Genomic DNA, 24,647 nt, shown 5'->3' with positions numbered 1-24,647 from the left:
TATTTCAACAGTTATTTCACATATCCTGGACTACACAAAAGGTTTGGAGCCTGCTACTGTGTTTTTTGTTTCAACAGTTTACCTTTTGGTGCTTTTTTCTGCTTCTTTATTATATACAGTCCTGCCCAACTTGGGAGGTGAATACTATTAAGTGCTTGAAAAGGATGTCAAGAGCTTTTAAGATTGTCTGCTTAAAGGCATTTGTAGCAAGGAACCTTATGGTCCCGTGTTCACTTACCTTGTATGCTTCTATGTTCCTACAATGAAAGAAAGAGGAGACATCTTCCTCATGCTAAAATGACATAGGTTTTATGCAAGTGTCAGGTAGACATGAAGGCCTGTGTGAAGTGCTTCCACTGTTATCTGTGACACGACTGTATACATTTACTTCTACTCATTTAAATGCAGTTTTGCATGCATGTATTCTTTTCTACTTCATAAAACTTGGACGGACTCTGAAAAAGGTCCATGATTATCAGTGCTCTACCTCAGAACTTGGAGCACAGGGACAAACAAATATCAAAGTTAGAAGAGTATCAAGGAAAAAGTCTGCCTAGGATGCTCCGTTACAATCTGGTTGCCTTGGTAAATGGTACACTCCTGCACAATCAGGGGTCAAACAGCAGTCCAACTGACTGTGTATTTTTTTTTAACACCCTTATTGAAATATCACTTGTGACACAGACAAACTTACACTTGTATAAAAGAAAACAAATCATGTTAACATGTTCATAGTTACAAACGTACATTACATTTTCGCCTGAATATAATCAATCTAAAATTACATAAACTGGTCAACTCCTGCCCTCCCTTAATCTTCATTCCTCAAAAACTGTTCCCACAATTTCCATTTTTTTCTACTTAAATTTGTTCCCACCCTTTTCTAAACATCAGCTCACTTCCAGTTCTTTTATCTCTGCTACAATACTCGCTACATAAAATGCAGTTAGTTTAGATTTCTAATTCTGGTGGCTGCCAGAAAAGCATTACAAGAAAATGGAAATCAAACTTAATAAGGCCTTACTATGTCTAGACAATTCAGATTCTGTATCTCAGCTCAAAAATTAATTTCCTTAGTCACACCCATTTGCTCACTCAGTATTTCTGAGTACTCTGTAGAGAATTTTTAAGTCTGCCAAGCTCATTAGACTCCCAAAACATATATTCCCGGTTAGACCTCTTTCTTCTCTATCACACCTCCAACATTTGCCATCTACTGGAGGAAAAATTCTCTCTAGTCTGCTTGGTGTACAAAAGTACCCATGCAAACACTTCCGAGCAAAAATCTTAAATCTTCTACATTTTGCTGCATATTTGGGAGCCATGCATATGTCCTCCCATTGTTGCTTTCTGAATTGCTTACCCAATCTCTCTTCCCAATATTTTCTAAACTCCACTGACGGATTCCTTTAGTTATTGTGAAATATTGTATTTGCCCTAATTATCCATTTAACAGCAGCAGCTGTTCTAGATTCAACTAAAAACTCTACTAGTGTAGATCTATCAACTTATGATTCCTCTATCCTTTTCTTTTTGGCTATACTCGGATATAAATCCCCTATATGGAGGGCAGTCTCCAGCCTGCAGACCAAATGTCGTCTTGGCCTCTCTCCATTCTATAACCTTTCCCTTTCTATTTGCTTCCAATATCTTGGCTCCTTTGTCAGTTTCTTCCACAAAACTCAAGCCCCCATCTAGCCTGTTCTCTATACCCCTAACTGCAGTCATCCCTATCAGAAGGATTTCCTTTCTCCTTTCCAGTGCTGGCTTATTCCTTAGGATAAGTTCTGCTACTTAACTTTATGAATTTAATATTCGGTATCCAAAACCCCACTCATTTCTCAACCCCCCCCCCCCACTTCATAACATCCCTTTCTACTATGAATTGTAGCTGTTTGTGTTATAAGATCCTCAACTGTATAACTGTAAAACATCCCTCCTAATCAGGTAATCCTAAACCACCTTGTTCTACTGGAAAGATCAACTTATCCCACTTGACTCTTGCCCTCTTCCCCTCCCAGATGAAATCTAACTCTTATTACTATCTACAACTTCGCTAATGGACAAAAATGTCTGATCTATGTATAAAACTAAAGGGACTAAAATGTTTTTTCCCATTTATCTTGCTATCTATATCCATAAACAAGAGCTTCAAGTTTCTTTTTTTTGTATTATCTTTTGTTTAGTCTCTTCCCACACATCCTTATTGCCACAGTATCCTTTTTAACCCATACTCCTAAATACTACATATCACGTCCCCCATACATCTGGGACGTGCTGAACCAATTCACGTGTGGGCATACTGTTAATAGCTACGGCCTTTATCTTCATTACTTTTATATCCCCCAAAAACCTGAAATGTTCTACAACACTGATGTCTTTCTGGTTTTAAGAAGTACAAAATATAGTCTTGCAAATAAAGCCATCTTTTGTACATTACCATACCAATTACATCCTTGAATTTGATTCCCTTATTTTCTTTGCCAATGGTTCTAATTATAACGCACAAAGAGGAAAGAGGGGGACAACCAGCCTGGTTCCATTGTTCAGACAACTTATCACAGGGAATCCTTGCTCTTTGATTTTTGTCTTTAATCCCTCATATTCCTCTAACTAACCTTATTATTGTGCAAGGGAATGCAAATGCTTCCATTGCCCTACTCAAAATCCCAGCTTACTCTGCCAAATGCTCTCTCTATGTCAAGACCCACCGACAGCAGCATTTCCTTAAATTCTGCTTCCCTCTGGATCATCATTGTTCTATTAATGTTGTCAAATGTTTACCTCCCCTCCTCAAAATCACACTGATCCATATCTAGTTTGGCAACACCTTTGCCATTCTTTTAGATGATATAGAAAAACACTTTACAATCATAGTTTAAATGTAAATGGGCCTATATGAAGCTAGATCTGATGGGTTTTACTCATCTTTAGGTATTACAGACACCACCCCCCCCCCGATGTTGGTGCTTCCCCTCCTTTTAAATTACAGTTAAACAAAACCTTCCAGATCTTTAGCAGTTTCCTCCCTCCTAGCTTCCAAATGTCCACAGGAGTATAATCTATTCCTATAGAATTTCCTGCATATCCTATCTTCGCTGTTAATTATTGAGCCTCATCTACCTCTAACCTTTGGCATATTTAAATCTTCCATAATTACTGCCATTTGTGCTTTTTCTTGATATCCACAGCCCTCTGCTCTATACAAGCTTCATAAAATCTCAGAAATCTTGTTATACCTCTACAGGACCTCTGGTTATTTTTCTTGTTATAGGCTCCCTAAGTTTGGCAACAACCGTTTCTACTTTCTGTTGCCGAAATCATTGTGCTTACAGTTTTCATGCTCTGAAATGATCATAAAAAACAGTTGCTAACAGCAATGTTTCTAAACTCATGCATATTATCCAGATACTTCCTTATTTTTTCTCTTTACAACTCTGCAGTTGTGCCTCTTCTTTATCTGGAAGACTTCCCCTTATATTCTGCAATGCTTTAATCTTTGTCAGCCCCTTTAAATATTTCCTGTTACTTCTTAACCATATATTTTTCTTTTATTTCTACTCTGTTTTTAAACTCCTCTTTCATTTTATCCCATTTACTAGCTATAACGTCTAAAGAACTTTCTATCTTCCCAAAGAGCACTTGAATAATTTCCACTGCCCGTCCTTAAATTCCTCTGTTTTTATCAGATAAGTAGAGAAGTGCCAGTGTAAATTTTTCTTCATTACCATTCATTTTTATCTTATTATTGGCATACGTCCTACAATAGTTACTGGATGTGTGTCAAAGCTTAATTAAATGCATGTGCTCCTGTGAATAATAATTTCTGTCTAGTCCAATTACTGTACCTTGGGGAATATACAAATTCTCAAGAGTTCCTACTACTTAATCCATACCTTCCATACCAAATATTTTCAGAAATTCCTTTAAAAATATACCCTTTTTTCTTATTTTCCAACTTGCTCCCCCCCCCGATACATCCAAGCTTTTGCAAATCAAATTCCAGTCAGCACTTGTACGGAATATTCCCTGTTGAAAGCTGATTTCTCAAATTTAAGCTTATTAACAGTTTTAGGTGGAATATAAATACATGTCACCATGATCCTCCTCCCTTGACAATAGCCCCTTATTATCACAAATCTACCATCATCTCCCTCTCCCCATCACTACTGGAGCTCCTCTAGCAATTAGTATAAGTACCCATTTTCTTTTGATCTTGACATTATGTTGAATATCCATCCTGAAATCCTTTCTTTATCAAATTCATATGTCCAGTCGTTTCCTAACATGTCTCTTGCAGCATTGCTACTTGCACTCTGCATTTCTTAATTCAATACTCTTTCCTTTTTGTATACAACCTTGAAACCATTCACATTCCAAAATATGGAAAATGTCACCATTATGATGAGATTATTCACACCTATTATGACAGCTTTTTTTGAGGTCTATTTCCAGATTTTGTAATAAATGGACTCTCTAAGGTCTGACATGTTGATCTCTTATACAGATTATTTTCGTCTCCATTTAAACCTTGTCATATTTTACAAGACTTTGTTTTAATGAAAACCATCAAGACGCATATCCAGACCACCACAAACTGTTAAATTAATACAAACACACACAAGTGTACATCTTCAAAAAATTAAGTTTAACCCTCCTAACAGGAACAATTGTCTCAGACACCTACACACGGGCATTATCTGACCTAATGTTAAGGTCAGCCATGCTTAGAAGCACATTACTGCCTGTGCTCACTCCTGTCTTTTCTTGTTTTACGTTTATTCCAATCCCAGATGTGAAAAATGACGTGCATGCTTTCAGAAAACATTAACTTTTAGCAAAGAAACCAGTGCTCTTTTTACTGGCTTATAATCAACTTGTCTCAACAGGAACATAAAATCTAGCCCTCATCCGCAGGCTTATAAAAGTCATGATGAGAATTATTACATTCAGTGTTTCTCTTATTTGTTTCTACTTAAAACTGGTTAATAGTTTAAGCCAAGAGTCTTAAATCCATTCACCTATGCAAAAAGTGAAAACATATCAGTTCTACATATACGTGTACTTTTACACCACATTCCCCACCTCAACAACCCATGATTACAGCCTATTAAACATGCTTTTTTGCCCAGCCGCTTTTTTCCTCTGCATTTTAATGCCTGTTTCTTAATACTAAAAAGGCATCTGTTTAGTATTCTTTATATATATATATATATATATATATATATATATATATATATATATATATATATACACACACACACACACACACACACACAATAGTTGAAAATACTATACAACACAATATAAACTACTAGAAATACTAATAAAAATAATTTTACTTGCGTTACCCTTTTCCCTCCTTGTACTTTCCCCTTAATGTTCTTCCAAACATTAATGACATTAAGTGGGGCAAAAGCTGTTCGGTCTCCCACAAGTTTAACAAGTCAGCAAAAGTCTATTCGTTCCTCTTTCTTGTACAGCCAAATTTTACAAATACGACAGATGCTTTGCATCTCACATTTACTCTCAAATTTCTGCACTGTTGGTCTTCTTACTGTTCATTTACATCTCCCAACTCCAGACTTTGTCTCACATTTTTCTATGGAATACTGGAGAAGACTTCATTAGCAAAGTCTCTCTACAAGCTTTATTTTCAGATGAACAAGAAGCACAGACAGCTTTTGCTTAATGGCTTACTTTTTTGAACAAACTTTTGTATTTACTCCTTAGCCTGTTTTGCATCAAAAATGAAATACTCCAGTAAAAACAGCAGCTTGAATATCACACCTGCCTCTTGACACACTTTGCTGAGATAAACTTGCTTTCCTTCTGCCTGGTGTACAAGTGAATAATCATTTTCCAAACACTTTACTGTCTCCACTTCTGCCGAGGTTTTTTCAGGATCAACTCTTTCTGCTGGTAGGATTACATCTTTACTGTTAGAAGTATTGGCTGATTTCCCACAGCTAATATTGGAGCATACACATGATGTGCCTTTCCATTAACTACTCCTGCTGCGGAACACCAGTCCAGTTGCTTATCTGCACCTTCATAAAATTAACAGTCTGTTCCTTTCAGTTTCTCTGGTACAGCAGAAAATCTCAGGTTTTCCCTGTGTGCTCTGTCCTATAATTCTACCATTTTTGAAAAGTCTCTTCTTGAACAGTCTCATTCTCAGCAAGCCTTTTCATTTCAGCCTCTGACGTTTTGCAGTTTTATCAGTTCATCCGAAAATCTGTTTAAAGATTCTACATTTTTTTCCCAGCCTTCTGTTATTTGAGTTGATATACTCCTTCAGAGTTTCATTTACTTTAACTCAGCTCCAAATATATTTGATTTATTTTTCAGAGTTTCATTTACTTTAAATCAGCTCAGAGTATATTTGATTTATTTTTTTCTCTAGAACACTGGAGGCCATGTCTTGTACTAAAGCTGAGGCCTGAACAACTTTTTGCTGAACAGCTGCAAGATACTGCCCAGTAAGTGTTTTATCTTCACCTTTTCTAGTTGGTTTTCTTTCAGGATCTCAATTTCACTGCTGCCATCCAGGCCGGTAATTGAATTTACTAAAAGTGGCACAGCTTCTGGCCCTTATCTCTCAGTTTCTTTTTTGACACTCTGAGAGCAGAAGTTAACCTGTCGACCAGTGTGCAGTCATCTTAAAAGTCTTCCCAACTCAGTGTCTTGAGGACAACCAGCTAACACATGGAAAAGTGGGTAGCCACTCAAAACCTTACTTGGGAAAGTGGACCACGAACAATGCACAAGGTGTGAAAAGAAGCTGCTCAACCTACAGGGTGCCTTTGCCAGCAGACAAGGGTTTTAATGACACTAACAAATCTACTATATAGTTGGATGATGGCTAGTGTGAGGACAACTGCTTACTACTTGGGTAAGAGCTCAAGTGGTGAAGGTGAGGAAGTTACCATTTCAGCAAACGTATGTTGAGGTTATGGCAGATATACAGCCCTATCCTTTAACTTCACCCCAGGTTCTAGTTCATGTGAGCTGTTACTGTGTGAACAGTCCCTTAGCCAATCAGTCCACTGGCAGTCCTCTACTGCTGCCATCCTTCCAGTACAGAGAAAAGCCTCTAAACTTGACTCACCTCTGAGCAGCAAGAATGAAGTAATGGTGACTGCGGTTCTCCATATTATACTCCTTCCTTACAGGAAAATACCAGAGCACATCTGGCTAGTGATCTGCTAACCACTAGAACACTAAGACTTTAGGTCTTAAAGCATAAGATTCCTAAAATGAACACAAGAACTGAAATCTGAACAAACAGACAGGAATTAAGCTAGAAAGCAATGGTAGGCAAACCTTTTACTCCAGAACAAGACACCACTGTGCAGGGCCCCCAAGTGCTATAAAAACTAGAGAGCTTTATGTTGCTTTGGAAGAGAAAAACAAGTATTACCAACTGCAAATAGCCATTAAAAGGAGGGTCAGTACTACCAGGCTCCCATGATATTAAGCACACACTGACACACAACCACCGCCTCTGGAACGAATCTCCCACAAACTTCCACTCCCATGGCACACAGAGTAGCACACACTTGCCACTTTCAAGGTAAAGTACAGTTTTGTACCTACCATAAATGTAGATGTCTGAAGGGTATGCATCTGCAGTCCTAACAAATGGGTTGTCCTGTCCTCAGGCAGCCCTTCGGTCGGCCGGATTCCAAAGTCTGGTCCTGGCCTCGGCTGATGTTGCACTTCACCCGACGTCATAGCTGCAGTTCTTCGGGTATAAAGGCATCAGCCGACGCCATTTTCCTCAGTGTTTCTTGCCCCAGATGCCAGGTGCCCTCTAGGAAGGCTAAATTTGGATAAAAGTAAAGTTTCCAAATAACAGACAGCAACTAAGAAATAAACATGTATGTACATATATACAAACAAATACACCATAATAGATTCCCCCAGCTAGCTAGAAGATGGGCAAATACCCTAGGAGTACCACAGAGGGGAAGGAGGGAGGGTAATCCTGACTGCAGATGCATACCCTTCGGACATCTACATTTATGGTAGGTACAAAACTGTACTATGTCCTTCATGGATGCATCTGCAGTCCTAACAAATGGGTAGAATACCATAGCCAAACTGGGGGAGGAGGTAGTAATAAGATTATGGTGTAGCTAAGATCCCTTGCAAAACAGCAGTGGCAAAACCTGCTCGGGATCTGGAGTATAAGGGTAGATTATAATGCTTGGCAAATGTATGCACGGAGCTCCAAGTAGCAGCCTCTAAAATGTCTTTGGTTGCCACTCCTCGTAGAAAAGCTGTAGTAGTGGCTGTAGCCCTTGTGGAATGAGGTCTGATGTTTCTTGTAGCTGTCTTCCCATGGTAAGAGTAACAAAATCTAATGCAATTTCCTATCCACTTAGAGATTGTCTGTTTTGAAATTGCTTTTCCTTCCATTCCTGTTGCATATGCTACCAATAACTGGTCAGTTTTTCTATTGTTCTTGGTTCTGTCCAGGTAGTAGCGCAATTGTCTATGTACATCCAAGGTATGTAGTAGCCTTTCTCACTTGTTCTGTGGGTTGGGGAAGAATGTAGGCAGGTGGATAGCTTGGTTTAAAGATACCCTGGAGACCACCTTTGGCATAAAAGTAGGATTAGTTCTCAAGGACACTATCTTGATGGAAGATAAGGAAGGGTTGTACTGCCATTAATGCCTGTAATTCAGAAACCCTTCTTGCTGAAGTGAGTGCAAGCAGGAAAGCAGTTTTCCCATGATAAATACTGTAATTCTGCTGTTGCTGCTGGTTCAAAAGGAGGCAGTGTCATTTTTTCTAGTACAAAGTTCAAGTCCCAAGCTGGCAATGGTGGCTTCCTTGGTGGTTTTACATTTTTAATTCCTCTCAGAAACTGCCTGAGTAGAGGATGTGAGAAGACTGGAGGATCCATGTTGTAGTCTGCCGAAATGGCTGATGCATGAATCTTAATGGAAGAATAGGACAGGCCATTGTGGAAAAGTTCTGCCAAGTATTCCAGGATGTTAGCTATGTTTACCAGTGACACATTTTCTCCTTTTGCTGCACTCCAAATGAGATATCTTTTCCATTTTGCTGAATAAGTTTTCCTTGTTGAGGGTCTGCGAGCCTCCAAGATAATGTCCTTAACCCTTTGAGATAAATCTGGGTTATTGTGTCTTATGCAATGTTCCAGGCAGCTAGCTGCAGCGTTTTTAGGTTTGGATGCAGGGTTTTGAAGTTGTTCTGTGTTAGCAGTAAGGGAACCAGGGATAGAGGCCATATTTATTCCCGAGACATACTCCTCAGTAATGGGTACCAATGCTGCCTCGGCCAGTCTGGAGCTATCAGGATGATCCTTGGCTGGTCTTCTTTGATCTTCAGTAGCACCTTGTGTATCAAAGGAAGAGGTGGGAATGCATATGCTGTCAGGTTTTTCCAACTGAAAGAGAGGGAGTCCACCTTCCAAGCAAGTGGGTGGTATGCCCTTGTGCAGAATTTTTTCAATTGGTGGTTGTGTGGGGATGCGAATAAGTCTATTTCTGGTAGCCCCCATTTCCTTGCAATGGATTTGAAGATGTCTGGATGCAGCATCCATTCGTGGGCATCCGTGGTAGTTCTGCTTAGGATGTCTGCTAGTATATATTTTTTTCCTGGTACAAATATTGCCTGTAGCTGAATGTTGTAGCTCAGGGCCACATTCCAGAGGTCCATTGCCATCCGGCATAGAGGGTATGAATGTGTGCCTCCCTGTTTGTTGATGTACCACATAACTGTGGTGTTGTCCGTCCTTATCAGCAATTGGCCCTGTTGAAGAAACGGTCTGAATGTCTGGATTGCCAGTTTTACTGCCAGCATCTCCTTTTGATTTATGTGCAGGTTCAGTTGCTCTTGAGTCCATAGGCCTTGTATGCACTTGTCCAGCATGTGTGTGCCCCCCAACCGAGGTGTCTGAGGCGTCCGTGGTGATAGTCTGGCTTGGTTGAGGGCTGTGGAAGGGCAATCCTTTGTTCAATTGACAGGCCTGGGCCCACCATTGGAATTCTTGCTTCAGGCATGGAATTATTGGAATCTGGGTTTCTAGGCTGTGCTTGTGCTGAGACCATAAATTCCTTAGGTACCATTGCAACTTCCTCATATGTAGTCTGGCATGTGGAATCAATATTATGCAGGATGCCACGTAACCCAGGGCTTGCAGGACTTTCCTTGCTGTTAGCTGGTTCTGCGTTAATGCCATGAAATAGAGGGGAAGATGCCTCTGTTTTTCTGCTGTGAGGGATGCCATTTGATTTGAAGTGTCCAGTTCTGCACCCAAGAAAATTATTGTCTGGGATGGTATCAGTCTTGACTTTTTTATATTGACTGTGTACCCCAAGGCTTGTAGTAGATGAATGACCTTTTTCAAATCTTTTTCTAATTTGTTTTTGTTGTCCGCTTGTAATAGGCAGTCGTCCAGGTAAGGGTAAATTTAAATCCCCTGAAGCCTGCAATAAGCAATTACTGAAGCCAGGCATTTCGTGAATACTCTGGGCGCAGTAGATAAGCCAAAAGGCAATGCTGAGAATTGATAATGCTCTGATCCTGCAAGAAATCTGAGGTATCTTCTGCAATTTGGTCGAATGGGGACGTGCAGGTATGCCTCCTTGAGATCTAGAGTTACCAGCCAAGACTCCTTGCCCAGCATGGGAAGGAGCTGCTGTAGGGTCAGCATCTTGAATTTTGGTACAATGAGATATGTGTTTAGAGCGGACAGGTCGAGAATAGGTCTCCATTGGTTTTCTTTTCTTGGCACCAGGAAAAGTCTGGAGTAAAATCCTTGCCCTTGTTCCATAGACGGTACCTTTTCTATAGCTCTCAACCTTATCAAGTGGTCTATTTGTTCTAGAGCTTTTTTCTTTTGATTTGGAGGTAGGTTTGGCATTCCTCTCTTCCTTGGCAGAGTATGGAAGCGAAACCTGTAACCTTGGTCTATTGTCTGTAAAATCCATTTGTCTCCTGTGATGTGATGCCAGTTTTCCGAAAATAAGGCTAGTTTTCCGCCCAAGGGTGCTTCTAGTTGTTCCCTGGTAGGCGGTCTCAGAGCCAAGTCACTGTGATTGTCCTGTGGAAGTGGTAGTGGCTGGATCTGTGGCAGTACTTCGCTGGTTGTTGGGCTGCCACTGACGCCCCTGTAGGCACCTCTGGATTGCCCCTGCCTCTTGGGCGCCTATTCCTGCCTCTCTGTGTTCTGGTGTCTGGAAAGGACCAATTCTTGGAAGGCCAGTTCCTACTAAACCTTGGAGGCTGGACCTGTAAGAAATCCTTGACTGTCTGTACAGATTTTGCTTTCTCTTCCACCTTCTTCAGCACCTGCTGTGCAGGGGAGCCAAACAAATTGAGCTTATCCATGGGAGCATCTAGAAGCTTTGATTTAACATGGTCTGGTAAGAACTGCTCTTTTAACCATGCATGCCTTCTGATCACTGTACCAGTCATAGCTGATCTAAAGGAAGCCTCCAGTGCATCATAGCCGCATTTTAAGGAATGATTACTGACCTGCTGAATGTTATGTACCATTTCCTCAAGAGATTTTTTGTCTAATGGTTCAGGCGAGGACAGTTTTTTAGTTAACCGGTCTAACAAATTCCTGATACTGAATCATGTGGAATTGACAGTTTAAGGCCCTAGCTGAAAGAGTAGCAGAAGTGTAAACTTTTTTACCCCATCTCTCTAAGGCCCTGGATTCCCTTTCAGAGGGGAGGGGGTTTTTTGCAGAGGTAGCTGCTACTGCCTTGGGTCCCTGTGAAATAGTTTCAGGATCTGCAAAAGGAGCCTTATACAAATGATAATGTGTGTCCGGAACCCTGTAGTACCTGTCGGGCTTAGCAGGGGCCGGAGGAAGTGAATCAGGAGCAGAACAAGCATCATTAAATGCATCATCCACAACAGTAAGAACTGGAGGAATGGCTAAAGGCCTATGCTGTGGCAAATGCAAAAAGGTCCTAAGCCTTTTCCTAGAGTCTGAGAAATCCTGGCCCTGCCATTGAAATTGTTCCCTCGTAGCATGCAAGGTTTCCCCAAAAGAAAATTCCTCAGGAGGAGAGGCAGAAGGAATGGAGTCTTCTGCATCAGAGTCCTCATAAGGCGAATAAGGGCCCTCTGGAGGGTCTGTATGTTCTGAATCATCAGAGGAGTAATCTGTAGAAACTGGCTCAGGGGGCTCTGCTCTAGGCCTCTTCTCTGGAGGTGGGTGAGAGGCCCTATCAGAGTGAGGTTGGGATCCCCGGATCAAGGAAATAAGATCCTCTGCTAGACTAAGCATTTGAGTACTAGAGCTAGGCCTGTGAGAGGGGGTCTTAGCAGGCACACTCTTGGTAGATTTTGCTGCTTTAGCCCTGGCAAAAGCCTTAATCGACATGGAAGCTGGGGGCCTAGCAGCTCCACGTGCAGGAGTAGATATATCTAAAGGAATAGTATCAGATAAATCCTGGGTTCCTGTAGGAGCAGGTGGGATTTCAGTAGCAGATTCTGCCATGCTGGATGAGGCCTCGGTAGGAGGCAAGCTTTCGGCCAAAGGCAGGACCGTGGACTCGGCTTCAGCCGAAACAGAGACACTCGCGGTCGACTTAACCGTGGTTTCGGCTGAAATCGCGGACCGCGAGTGTCGGTCCTTTTCCTTGCGCTTTTTAGTAAATTGCGAAGTCGGAGTCTCCGACGGCATGATATAAGCAAAAGCGGAGCCGAAAAACTCCTCAGCAAATTCCGACCGACGTCTAAGTGTCCGTCGGTTGAAAGAAGCACAGGTTAGACAAGCTGCTACGTCGTGGTCTGGGCCTAAACAAGGTAGGCAGTAAGAGTGGAAATCTTTATGAGGTATTTGTTTCCCACAAGTTAAACAGTTATTCACTTTTTCTGACATCGGCTGAGGCAAGAAAGAGTCCCCAACGGGGTACTTAGCTTTTTAGAAGTCTTCGGTAGTAGTAATCTCTGGTTCTGACCGACCGGCACTTGCGAACAGCTTCTGCTTCGGGCGCCACGTGGCAAGAAAGACTGAGGAAAATGGCGTTGGCTGATGCCTTTATACCTGAAGAACTGCAGCTATGACGTCGGGTGAAGTGCGACATCAGCCGAGGCCAGGACCAGACTTTGGAATCCGGCCGACCGAAGGGCTGCCTGAGGACAGGACAACCCATTTGTTAGGACTGCAGATGCATCCATGAAGGACATCGGTAACAGACTTCAAATTCTCTATCCAGTCTATCAAGCGTCGTATCTCGACTGGTCACCTAGTACATTCCTACGAGTACACACACACTTGTACAAATGCAGAGTGAGCACCAGAGTCCCCTGAATACAAATGGTGATAATACCTCTTCTATAGGATCTTGGGTGTTAGTCCTACTACTGAAAGAGTAGTGTCTTATTACACTCCTTCAGCTGAAAGGAGACCTGACATACGGTAAATTACAGTAACCAGGAGTCAGAAGAAAACATTTAAATTATGTGGTAAAGGAGTGTAGAGGAAAGCTAATAACATGATAAAGCATTTTTGGAATTTAAGCTACAACATCCCTAGACTGACTAGGACTCAAAAGTAACTGCAAATTTCTTTCTAGTCACTATTACGGTTTCTGAACAAAATGCTTTAAAAAGATCTTTTTAAACAATTCATTCTTGCAGACATCAATTTAAAGTGATAATTAACACTTGTTTAGAAATTAGAAAATATTTCTTCTCCGAAAATGCATAAAGGACTACATCCTGTTCTATAGCATCAAAAGCACAATAGTTGCAAGTATGCAAATGAAATTACACTTCGCATTAAAATCCCATAAACAGCTGTAACTTGCACCAAGTTAGACTTCTAATATAACTGGAAGCTCACCTTTGCTAACTGATTGATGATCATGGGAATTAAACCTGCATCTATTACTGCTTGAACTTGCTGTTGATTTCCTGCGGTGATGTTTGAAAGGAACCAAACTGCTTCCTATGAGACAAGGAACTGGGTGTAAGTGTGGCAAAGAAAACAACAAAAGCATCTTAAGTATGAAACAGAAAACATTCGGTCATGAACCACAGAAAAAAATCACACAACAGTTATAAAGCACAGTTGTGCAAGATCTTTACTAGAATAGTAGATCTTTGAGGACAAATTAACAAATCTTAGTCTAATTTACTCACCTTCACATTACTCTTGGTCCAAATGACTCCCCAAAGCTATCCCTTTACCCTCCTCCTGTAAGAGAGCTGTGCAAAAACATCTCCTATCTGTAGACATTTATAACTTGCATCACTTGACAAAAGTGCAAACAGTAGTACATGACGTAGCTTCCAAGATATCTTGGACAGATGGCTTTATAAAATATGCTGCTGAACCTGCTTTGGTTTTAGCAAAGTATGCTCTGACAACGAACTGCAGGGGTTTACCACACGCTCCATAACAGAATACAATACAGTCTGCCAATCCTGTTAAAGTTTGGCCAACAGGCCTTCCATTCTTTCATTCTCATCCTGAATGGGACAAACAGTAGTTCCAGTTCCCTAAAGGAATGTTCATCTGGTGTACTGCTGTGTTACTTACAGGCATCCAGAATGTGCAAAATTAAGCTGAACAGACTAGCCGAGGGATATAGCAGAGACAACTATGCAAATGAAAGAGGGACCAGTCTTCACTTATACACTTTCATGTTGCGCGTTCCTCTCTAACATAGATGACAAGCAAGCAGGGTGTATTTAATTTAGATGCTTTAATACATAGAAACATCAGGATGGATATCAGCATCATAAAATATAAACAAACTGGTTAACAGACAGACCTTACATACATACATGCTTACATCAACAGCTTGCTACAAAATGAAGTCAGGCTCGCATGTGCTCAGTATTTATACACTTATGCAAGCCCTTGGATAGTTTCTTAAAGATACACACACACACTTATGCAAGCCCTTGGATAGTTTCTTAAAGATACATACACACACACACGGATCTACACCCCCCCCCCCCTCTTAAGACCGCCCTTAGTAAAAAATGACATCAGGGTTAGACATGCATTATTACAGAAAAAAGTACAGTTTTGTACCTACCATAAATGTAGATGTTCGAAGATCCACATTGCTGCAGTCATAACCTGTGGGTAGTCCGCTGTCCTCTGTCGGCCCGAATACCAAAGTGTTAGGCTTGCGTCGGTCATGGTCGCTCAGATCTGACGTCAGTACGCCGTGGTACTAAAGCGCATGACCGACGCCATATCCTCAGTCTTTCTTGCCCCAGATGTCAGAAGGCCCTAAAAAGAAAGGCCATAGCCAAAAATGGAAAAACACCCATGTAGAAACAAAATTTACACCACATACCACACAACCACCCCAAACTACAGAGGGGAAGGAGGGAGGGTAAATTGGACTGCAGCAATGTGGATCTTCGAACATCTACATTTATGGTAGGTACAAAACTGTACTATGTTCTTCATCTCACATTGCTGCAGTCATAACCTGTGGGTAGAATCCCAAAGCAAAGGTAAAGGGAGGTTGGCAAAATCCTAAAGCATTGGGAGCTGCTAGCATGACCTGTAAAACTGCAGTGGCAAACCCAGCCCTAGATTTGGAATAAAGAGGAAGATGGTAATGTTTAGAAAAAGTGTGCACTGAACTCCAAGTAGCTGCCTCCAAAATATCTTTAGTAGCTACTCCCCTTAAAAAAGCAGTAGAAGTGGCAGTCGCCCTAGTGGAATGAGGTCTGATTCCAGCTGGAACCTCCTTACCATGATGAGAATAACAAAAAGCAATACAATGGCCAATCCACTTAGAAATAGTCTGTTTTGAAACAGGTTTCCCCTGAGAACCCAAAGCAAAAGAAATAAACTGTTGAGACTGCCTGAACCCTTTGGTTCTGCTCAAATAATAACGTAACTGCCTGTGAATATCCAAAGAATGCAAAATTTTTTCCCCTTTATTTTGGGGATCAGCATAAAATGTAGGCAAATGAATAGACTGGTTTAATGCCACATTAGAAACAACCTTAGGCATAAAAGTAGGGTTAGTACGCAGGGAGACCCTATCCTTATGAAATATCAAGAAGGGTTCAACTGCCATTAGAGCCTGTAATTCAGATACCCTTCTAGCAGACGTAATGGCCAACAAAAAAGCAGTCTTCCAAGACAAAAACTTCAACTCTGTAGTAGCTGCAGGTTCAAAAGGAGGTAAAGTGAGCTTTTCCAACACAAAATTGAGATCCCAGGAAGGAGTAGGAGCTCTAAGTGGGGGTCTTATGTTTTCTGCCCCTCTAAGAAATTGCTTAAACAAAGGGTGAGAAAATAAAGGTGGGTCACAGTCATAGTGAGCAGAAATGGCTGCAGCATGAACTTTTACAGAGGAGAAAGACAAACCCTTGTCTAATAATTCTGTAAGGTACTGAAGTGAAACATTCAAATTAGGCACAGAAACATCAAAGCTCTTTGTTTTGCTCCAAAGAAAAAATCTCCTCCATTTATCAGCATACACTTTCCTGGTACTAGGCCGTCTGGCCTCCAAAATGACATTTAAAACTTGTTGAGGAAGCTGCGACCCCCCCAGGGTCTAAAACAGAATATGCCAAGCTGTAAGATGCAGGGACTGGATCCTGACATTGCGGAAATGATTGCTTGCCTGAGACAAAAGGTGTGGAACTGATGGCAAAGGCCAAGGAGGCTCCCGTACTAAACTCCTCAGCAGAGGGTACCAGTGCTGACGTGGCCAATCTGGAGCTATGAGAATCATGCAAGGCTTGTCCTGTCTGACCTTCAAGAGCACCTTGGGAAGAAGAGGCAGAGGAGGAAAGGCGTAGATGTGAAGGCTGTTCCAACTGAATGATAGAGCATCCACTTTCCAAGCTTTTGGGTGAAACAGCTTTGTGCAAAACTTTGGCAGTTGGAAATTTAGTGGAGAAGCGAACAGATCTATGTCTGGAGTTCCCCAAGCCACCGTCAACTGTTGAAATACATGAGGATCCAATTTCCACTCGTGGGGATCCACCATCTGTCTGCTCAAAACATCTGCTAAGGAGTTCTGTGCTCCCGGCAGAAACGTTGCCTGAAGAGTGAGGTGCAAACTGAGAGCAGTCTCCCACAAAATCATAGCTTGTCTGCAAAGAGGGTACGAATGGGTTCCCCCTTGCTTGTTGATGTACCACATGACTGTTGTGTTGTCTGTTTGAATCAACACCTGTCCTGGTTGAAGTAGATCCTTGAAGGCCATCAGGGCAAATTGGACTGCTAACATCTCCTTCATGTTGATATGCAAATGTTGTAGTCTGGGAGGCCACGTGTCTTGAACCCATTTCCCATTGAAGTGTGCTCCCCAAGCCATGTCTGAGGCATCTGTCGTTAAAATCTGACTCGCCTCTGGTCGGGTCACAGAGAGTCCCTTGTTTAGGTGACATTCCTGAGCCCACCACAAGAATTCCCTTTGGATGCAAGGTATTACTTGAATGACAGTGTCCAAATCGTGGCAGTGTGAGTCCATACGCTTTTGAGATACCATTGTAGCTTCCTCATATGCAGTTTGGCATTGGGAAGCACCAGAATACAAGATGCCATGAACCCCAAGGCCTGAAGGACTGTCCTTGCAGTCAGCCTGGACCGTAGAGATAATTGCTGGAAGTAAAGGGCAAGATTTGTTTGTTTGTCCGGGGTCAAAAACGCCATCTGAGAGGCTGTGTTCAGTCTCACACCCAGAAAGCACATGTCCTGAGAGGGTACTAGACTGGACTTTTGTTTCGTTCACAGAATACCCTAGGCACCTTAACACTGTCATAACATACTGAAGATGGTGAAGTAACTTGACTTTGTCTTGAGCAAGAATCAGGCAATCGTCCAAATAAGGATAAATTTGTATTCCCCTTAGTCTTAAGAAGGTTATCACCGGAGCCAGGACTTTTGTGAACACCCTGGGCGCAGTAGATAAGCCAAAGGGCAATGCAGAGAACTGATAATGAAAAGTGCCAGCCCGAAAACGCAGGAACCTCCTGCAGCTGGGTCTGATAGGAATGTGAAGATAAGCCTCTTTGAGATCCAGAGTTACCATCCAGTGATCTTTGCCTAGCAGAGGCAGAAGCTGTTGCAAAGTTAACATCTTGAATTTGGGAAAGTCCAGGTATGTGTTGAGAATAGACAAGTCCAGAATTGGCCTCCAAGTGTTTCCTTTCTTTGGTACCAAAAACAGGCGAGAATAAAATCCTAGGCCCACTTCTGACGGAGGGACCCCCTGGATAGCCCCCATTTTTAAAAGCAAAGAAATCTGTTTGTGAGCCTCCAACTTTTGCTGAGGAGGAACATCTGGCATACCTTTGAAAGGAGGCAAGGTGTGAAAATAAAACTTGTAGCCTCGGTTTATAATGTCCAACACCCATTTGTCCTGGGTGACAAAAAGCCAATTTTGCCTGAAAAATGCCAACTTTCCTCCCAGAGGAGCTGCCAGACAGGAGGGATCTGGCAGCCGGAGATACAGGTCATTGGGTCTGTTTACGAAAATGCTGACCCCTGCCCTCACCTGAAGATTGTGCAGGGGAACTCCACGTCCTAGGCCTGAAAGAACCCTGAGCATGAGCTCTGCCCCTACCACGTCTAGATCTGCCCCTAGACTGTAAATCAGAAGAAGGATAAGCCCATCCCTTAGTAGGCCAATTTCTGCTAAACTTAGGGGGCTGCACCTGTAAAAAATCCTTAACTGTCTGCATAGACTTAGCTTTGTCTTCCATTTTCTTCAAAACTGACTCCACAGGAGAACCAAACAGAACTTCGGATTGAAGGGGGGCATCCAAAATTCGAGCTTTAACATGCTCTGACAAATTCTGATCCTTAAGCCAGGCGTGCCTACGAATAACTGACCCAGTGGCAGCCACCCTGGAAGAAGCCTGAAGAGCATCAAAACCACACTGCAAAGAATGCTTACCCACCTGATCAGAGGCATGAACTAAATCCTGCAATTCCTTACACTCTATGCCCTCTGCCAAAGCATCCACCTTAGATTTTAACTGACTTAGGAGAAAATTCTGGTACTTCAGCATATGAAACTGGCAATTCAAAGCCCTCATTGCTAGAGTGGAAGAGGTATACACTTTTTTACCCCACCTATCCAGAGCTCTAGAATCTTAATCCATAGGAACTGGATTCTTTACAACAGAAGCCCTGACACCCTTAGGTCCCTGGCTAATAGTTTCCGGGTCAGCTCTTGGGCTCCTATACAAATATTTATGAGCCTCTGGCACTCTGTAATACCTGTCTGGCTTGACCGGGGCAGGATGCAAAGAATCAGGATTAAGGGAAGCTTCAGAGAAAACATCCTGAACAACATCCAAAACAGGGGGTATAGCCAAGGGCCTATGCTGTGGTAAGAACAAAAATTCCCTAAGTCTCTTTCGAGAATCTGAGAAATCCTGACCTTCCCACTTAAAATGCTCCCTCATGGAATGCAGGGTTTCAGAAAAAGAAAAATCCTCTGGAGGGGAAGCAGAAGGACTAGAATCCTCTGCATCTGAATCAGAATAAGGAGGAAAATCCTGAATGTCTTCAGCCGGAGACTCCGAGTAATCTGAGGAATGCTCCGATCCTTCCACCTCTGGCTCCACCCTAGGCCTCTTATCTGGTGGGGGCATAGAACCCCTGATTAAGGTAATCAAATCCTCTGCCATTTTCAGCATATGCTTTTTTGGTACAGAACCCGCAGAACTAGGGCTGACACCAGAGGAAGACAAACCAGGCCTGACCTTGGAAGATGCCTTAGAGACAGAAGTAGAAGGCCTAACCCACCTTATGCAAAGTAGGGACTACAGAGACTTGAGAGGCCCCCTCAGCCTGACCCGACTCCTGAGAGGCCACATCCTGCAAAATTAAAGGTTCCCCCTGAGACTCAGCTGAAACCTCGGCTGGATCCACAGATTCCACCGTAGTTTCTAAAGAACCGGTGTCCGTAACGGACGACTCATCCTGCTTGGACTTTAACGATTTTTCCTTACGCTTCTTAGCGGTAGCGGGCGTCGGAGGATCCGACGGCATATTGTAGTTACACCGCTTACTGAAGACAAGCCTAGCACAATCTAACCTGCGTTTAATGGTGCGCTTATTAAATCTAGCACAAAAGCGGCACCCGACTACGTCGTGTTCAGGCCCCAAGCAAGGAATACAGAGAGAGTGGTAATCCCTATGAGGTATCCGTTTCCCACAAGAAATACAATTATTCACTTTTTCTGACATCCGGATTTAACTGAGGCAAGAAAAGACAAAAATATTCCCCAACGGGGTGCTTAGCCCAACTTGGTCTTCGGTCTGAAACTCAGAATACGAAAATTTCAGGACGCCGAACGGCACTTGCAAACGCTGCTTCTGCTTCGGACCATGCGGCAAGAAAGACTGAGGATATGGTGGTCATGCGCTTTAGTACCACGGCGTACTGACGTCAGATCTGAGCGACCATGACCGACGCCAGCCTAACACTTTGGTATTCGGGCCGACCGAGGACTACCCACAGGTTATGACTGCAGCAATGTGAGATGAAGAACATCACAATGTTTATGCCCAAGTTGCTGTGTAACTGTTACATGGTCTGGAGATGCAACAGGATTTCGTAACATAACGATCTGGACTGAATTTAAACACGGACAGTCTTTGGTGAACAACTTTTATCAGGAAGTTCTGGATTCATCACAGGAACGGGAACTTCTTCTGGAACTGGAACACCAGACAACTCACTATGAGATGGAGTGTTTCAGACAGGATATGTGCTGTGGTACAGGCACGGATACTTGTCTCAAATGTTTCCGATTCAGCCTAAACCCTGCTCCTTGTGATTCCACAATGTACGCTCTTATAGGTTCATAGGTTGGTTCATAGGTTGGTACTAGGCTATCAGCCCTAGGGCCTATACAAGCCTAGCCATAACACTTCCCGGACTATTTCTTCCCACACTACTTACTTCCCTGGACCCCTGTCTAGCAGGGCGACTAACGTGATCCCAGGGGTGAATTTCCTTATAGGTTCATAGGGTGGTACTAGGCTCTGGGCAAATACCCTTCACGATTCCAATCTGATCATAACCTTTGGGCGTTTGGATCCTTACCACTTCTCATAATGGATTCAGTGGTTTACTGGTTTTATCATAGTAGGACGTCTGAGTTAAATGCTTCAACAGATTGGTTTTCACAGACTTGTTGCTCTTGACGCATGGAACCAACAATTGACTGATTGGTAATGTGGTTCTGGTTTGTCTCAACAGAAGTCTCTGAGCAGCTGAAACGAGATATTTATCATGACGAATATTTCCACGATTCAAGAAAATGTACACTTGTGTCCATTTACCATAATTGTAGATGTTAGAGTGTATTCACTGTTGCAGTCATCACATTTGGGTTATCTGCCTGCAGGTAGCCCTCCAGTCGGCCTGAATACCAGAGTCTTGGGATTTCTGTGTCAGATGTTGTCATTTCTTCCATGACATCAGGTCATCAGTACATCAGTTTTTCTTGCTCAGGATGTCAGGAGCCCCCATAATAGGACGCAATTACATGATGCAGAACACCCCTAGTAGAAAGTAAATGTTATGAGATAAGGCCAAACAAAAAAAGAATCGGTGGAAGTATAGAGAAGTCAGGGGGGCTGGAGGAAGGGTAACCAGGACTGCAACAGTGAATACACTCGAACATCTACATTTATGGTAAGTGTAAACAACTGTACTATGTTCTTCGTGTTTCACTTTTGCAGTCATCATATTTGGGTTGATTCCTAAAGCTGAGGATGGGTGGAGGCAGTCAAGAAGCATTAAGGCTGTCAAGCAGGCTTTGTAAGACTGCGGTGGCAAATTCAGTTCTGGATTTAGAAAAGATAGGCAAGTGGTAATGCTTAGTGAATGTGTGTACAGAGCTCCAGGTTGCAGCTTCCAAGATGTCCCTGGTAGGGATTCCCCTGAGAAATGCTGTAGAGGTTGATGTAGCCCTAGTGGAATGTGTTCTGATCTCCTGTGGGGTAGGTTTCCCATGGTGTTTGTAGCAGAAATGGATGCAGTGTGCTATCCATTTAGAAATGGTTTGCTTTGAAATGGCCTTGCCCTCTGTCCCTGTAGCAAAGCTGACTAGCAGCTAGTCAGATTTTCTGGAAGGTTTAGTCCAGTCCAGACAGAACCAAAGCTGCCTGTGCATGTCCAGGGAATGCAGGATCCTTTCCCCTTTATTCTAAGGATTAGGGAGAAAGGTTGGCAAATGAATGGATTGGTTTAAAGCCACACTAGACACCACCTTGGGCATTAATGATGGGTTAAAAACCAAGAAAGTTGTTAAACAGAAAAAAACGGAAACACAGAGGTACAAGAAAGTACAGTTGTGTACCTACCATAAATGTAGATGTTCAAGTGTATTCACTGTTGCAGTCATTACACTTGGGTTATCTGCCGGCAGGCTACCCGCAGTCGGCCCGAGTTCCAAAGTCTTGGTACGGCGTCGGTTGCTGTCGCCTCTTCCCTGACTTTAGTGCACCAGGGGTATAAAAGATGCAACCGACGCCATTTTCTTCAGTTTTTCTTGCCACAGATGTCAGGTGCCCCAGATAGGAAGGCTGGAAAAATAAAATTATGCCAAAAAGCATGCATGAACTAATATAAACATTTCCTTCATCTACAAGCAAATACACCACACAGGTTGTATAGAGTTGAGAAGTACAGAGAAGTCCCAGCAAAGTAAAGGGGGATTGTGGGTGGGTAACCTGGACTGCAACAGTGAATACAGTCTAACATCTACATTTATGGTAGGTACACAACTGTACTATGTTCATCGTGTTTCACTGTTGCAGTCATTACACTTGGGTTGAATCCCAAAGCTGAGGTTGGGCGGCTGGGTGTAGATTGGATTTGGAGAGGCTACCAGGCCCTGCAGAACTGCAGTGGCAAAGCCTGCTCTGCATTTAGAGTAGAGAGGCAAGTGGTAGTGCTTGGTTAAAGTGTGCACTGAGCTCCGGGTTGCAGCTTCTAAAAATGTCTTTGGTTGGTACTCCTTTGAGAAAGGCTGCTGAAGTGGCTGTTGCTCTGGTAGAATGTGGCCTAATGACCATAGGCACTGATTTGCCATGTTGTGCATAATAAAAGCAGATGCAGTGTCCTATCCATTTTGAAATAGTCTGCTTTGTGATAGGTTTTCCTTGTGATCCTGAAGCATAGGCTACAAACAGTTGCTCAGTTTTTTCTGAAAAATTTTGTTTTGTTCAGACAGAATCATAGCTGTCTGTGTATATCCAAAACGTGCAGAAGTCTCTCCTCTTTATTCTGGGGATTTGGGTAGAAAGTTGGTAAATGAATGGTTTGGTTCAGGGCCACATTGGAAACTACTTTTGGCATGAATGTTGGGTTTGTCCTGAGAGAAACCCTGTCCTGGTGAAAAATGATGAAAGGTTCCACAGCCATTAATGCCTGTAACTCTGATACTCTTCTTGCTGAAGTTATTGCTAGGAGCAGAGCAGTTTTCCATGATAAGAATTTTATATCAGCTGTGCTGGCTGGTTCAAAAGGAGGCAGTGTGAGTTTTTCTAAAACATAATTGAGATCCCAAGTTGGTACTGGTGCTCTCCTTGGGGGGTCTTATGTTTTTTGCCCCTCTGAGGTACTGTCTTAGTAGAGGATGTGAAAAAATAGGAGGTGCAGTATTGTAATGAGCTGAAATGACAGAGGTGTGGCTTTTAATTGATGAGAAAGATAGGCCTTTGTCCAGCATCTCAGTTAAGTATTGTAAAATCTGAGGTATATTTGGAAGAAGTGGGTCAAGCCCTTATGCCTGGTTCCAAGCACAGAATCTCTTCCATTTTTTTGCATTAGATTTCCTAGTGCTGGGCCTCCTGGCTTCTAAAATGACATCCATAACAGCATTAGAGAGGTGCAATCTGAGTGGCTGCATTATCCGCCATGCTGCCAGATTTAAGGTTCTGAGTTGACTGTGCAGAATCTGGTTGTTTTGTTGAGTCAGAAGATGAGGAATTTGAGGTAAAGGCCAAGCTGGGCCCTGACACAAGTTCTTTAGGATTGGGTACCAGTGCTAGCGTGGCCAGTCTGGGGCAATCAGGATAATTTTTGGCCTTTCTTGTCTGACTTAGGAGCACTTTGGTAAGAAGAGGCATTGGTGGGAAGGCAGACTGCCAGAGCTTTCCAGCTGAATGATAGAGCATCCACTTTCCATGCTTGAGAGTGACAAGTTCTTGTGCAGAACATCTGTAGTTGGCAATTGTGAGGGGAGGCAAAAATATCTATGCCTGGGCGTCCCCATTTCCTCGTTATCATGCTGAACACCCATGGATTCAGTTTCCATTTGTGAGGGTCCATGAGATGTCTGCTTAGTTCGTCTGCTAGTGTATTTTTTGTTCCTGGCAGGAATTGTGCCTGCAGATGTACCTGATAGGTTAGTGCTGTGTACCACAAAGTCATGGCTTGCCTGCACAGGGGGTAGGAATGTGTGCCCCCTTGCTTGTTTATGTACCACATAACTGTGGTATTGTCAGTCTTTTTATTTATTTATTTTTATTTAACATTTGTTGACCGGGAATGTCTGACTAGGTTCCACAGAGCCTGTTTTCAGCGGAGGCCTGGGGAGAAATGCTCCAGATGCATGCCTTTGGGAATGTGGGAGGAAACTGGAGTACCCGAAGGAAACCCACGCGAACACAGGGAGAACATGCAAACTC

The 24,647-nt window shown here is 42.7% G+C and overlaps 1 protein-coding gene across 1 annotated transcript in view; it reads right to left on the bottom strand.

Annotated features, from left to right (window-relative positions):
- KPNA3 (karyopherin subunit alpha 3) overlaps window positions 1–24,647 on the bottom strand; it is a 1,434,883-nt gene that overhangs the window by 484,631 nt on the left and 925,605 nt on the right. Inside the window, exon 15 of the mRNA XM_044072030.1 lies at window positions 13,845–13,949. Coding sequence (XP_043927965.1) covers window positions 13,845–13,949 — 105 coding nt within the window. The remainder of the gene's footprint in view (window positions 1–13,844; window positions 13,950–24,647) is intronic.

The sequence above is a fragment of the Protopterus annectens genome, chromosome 5.part0, assembly GCF_019279795.1.
Source record: "Protopterus annectens isolate FY-2018-M chromosome 5.part0, PAN1.0, whole genome shotgun sequence".
NCBI classification, from domain to species: domain Eukaryota; kingdom Metazoa; phylum Chordata; order Ceratodontiformes; family Protopteridae; genus Protopterus; species Protopterus annectens.
Note: the sequence above shows the minus strand (reverse complement) of the source record. Positions and strands in the feature narration are given on the sequence as shown.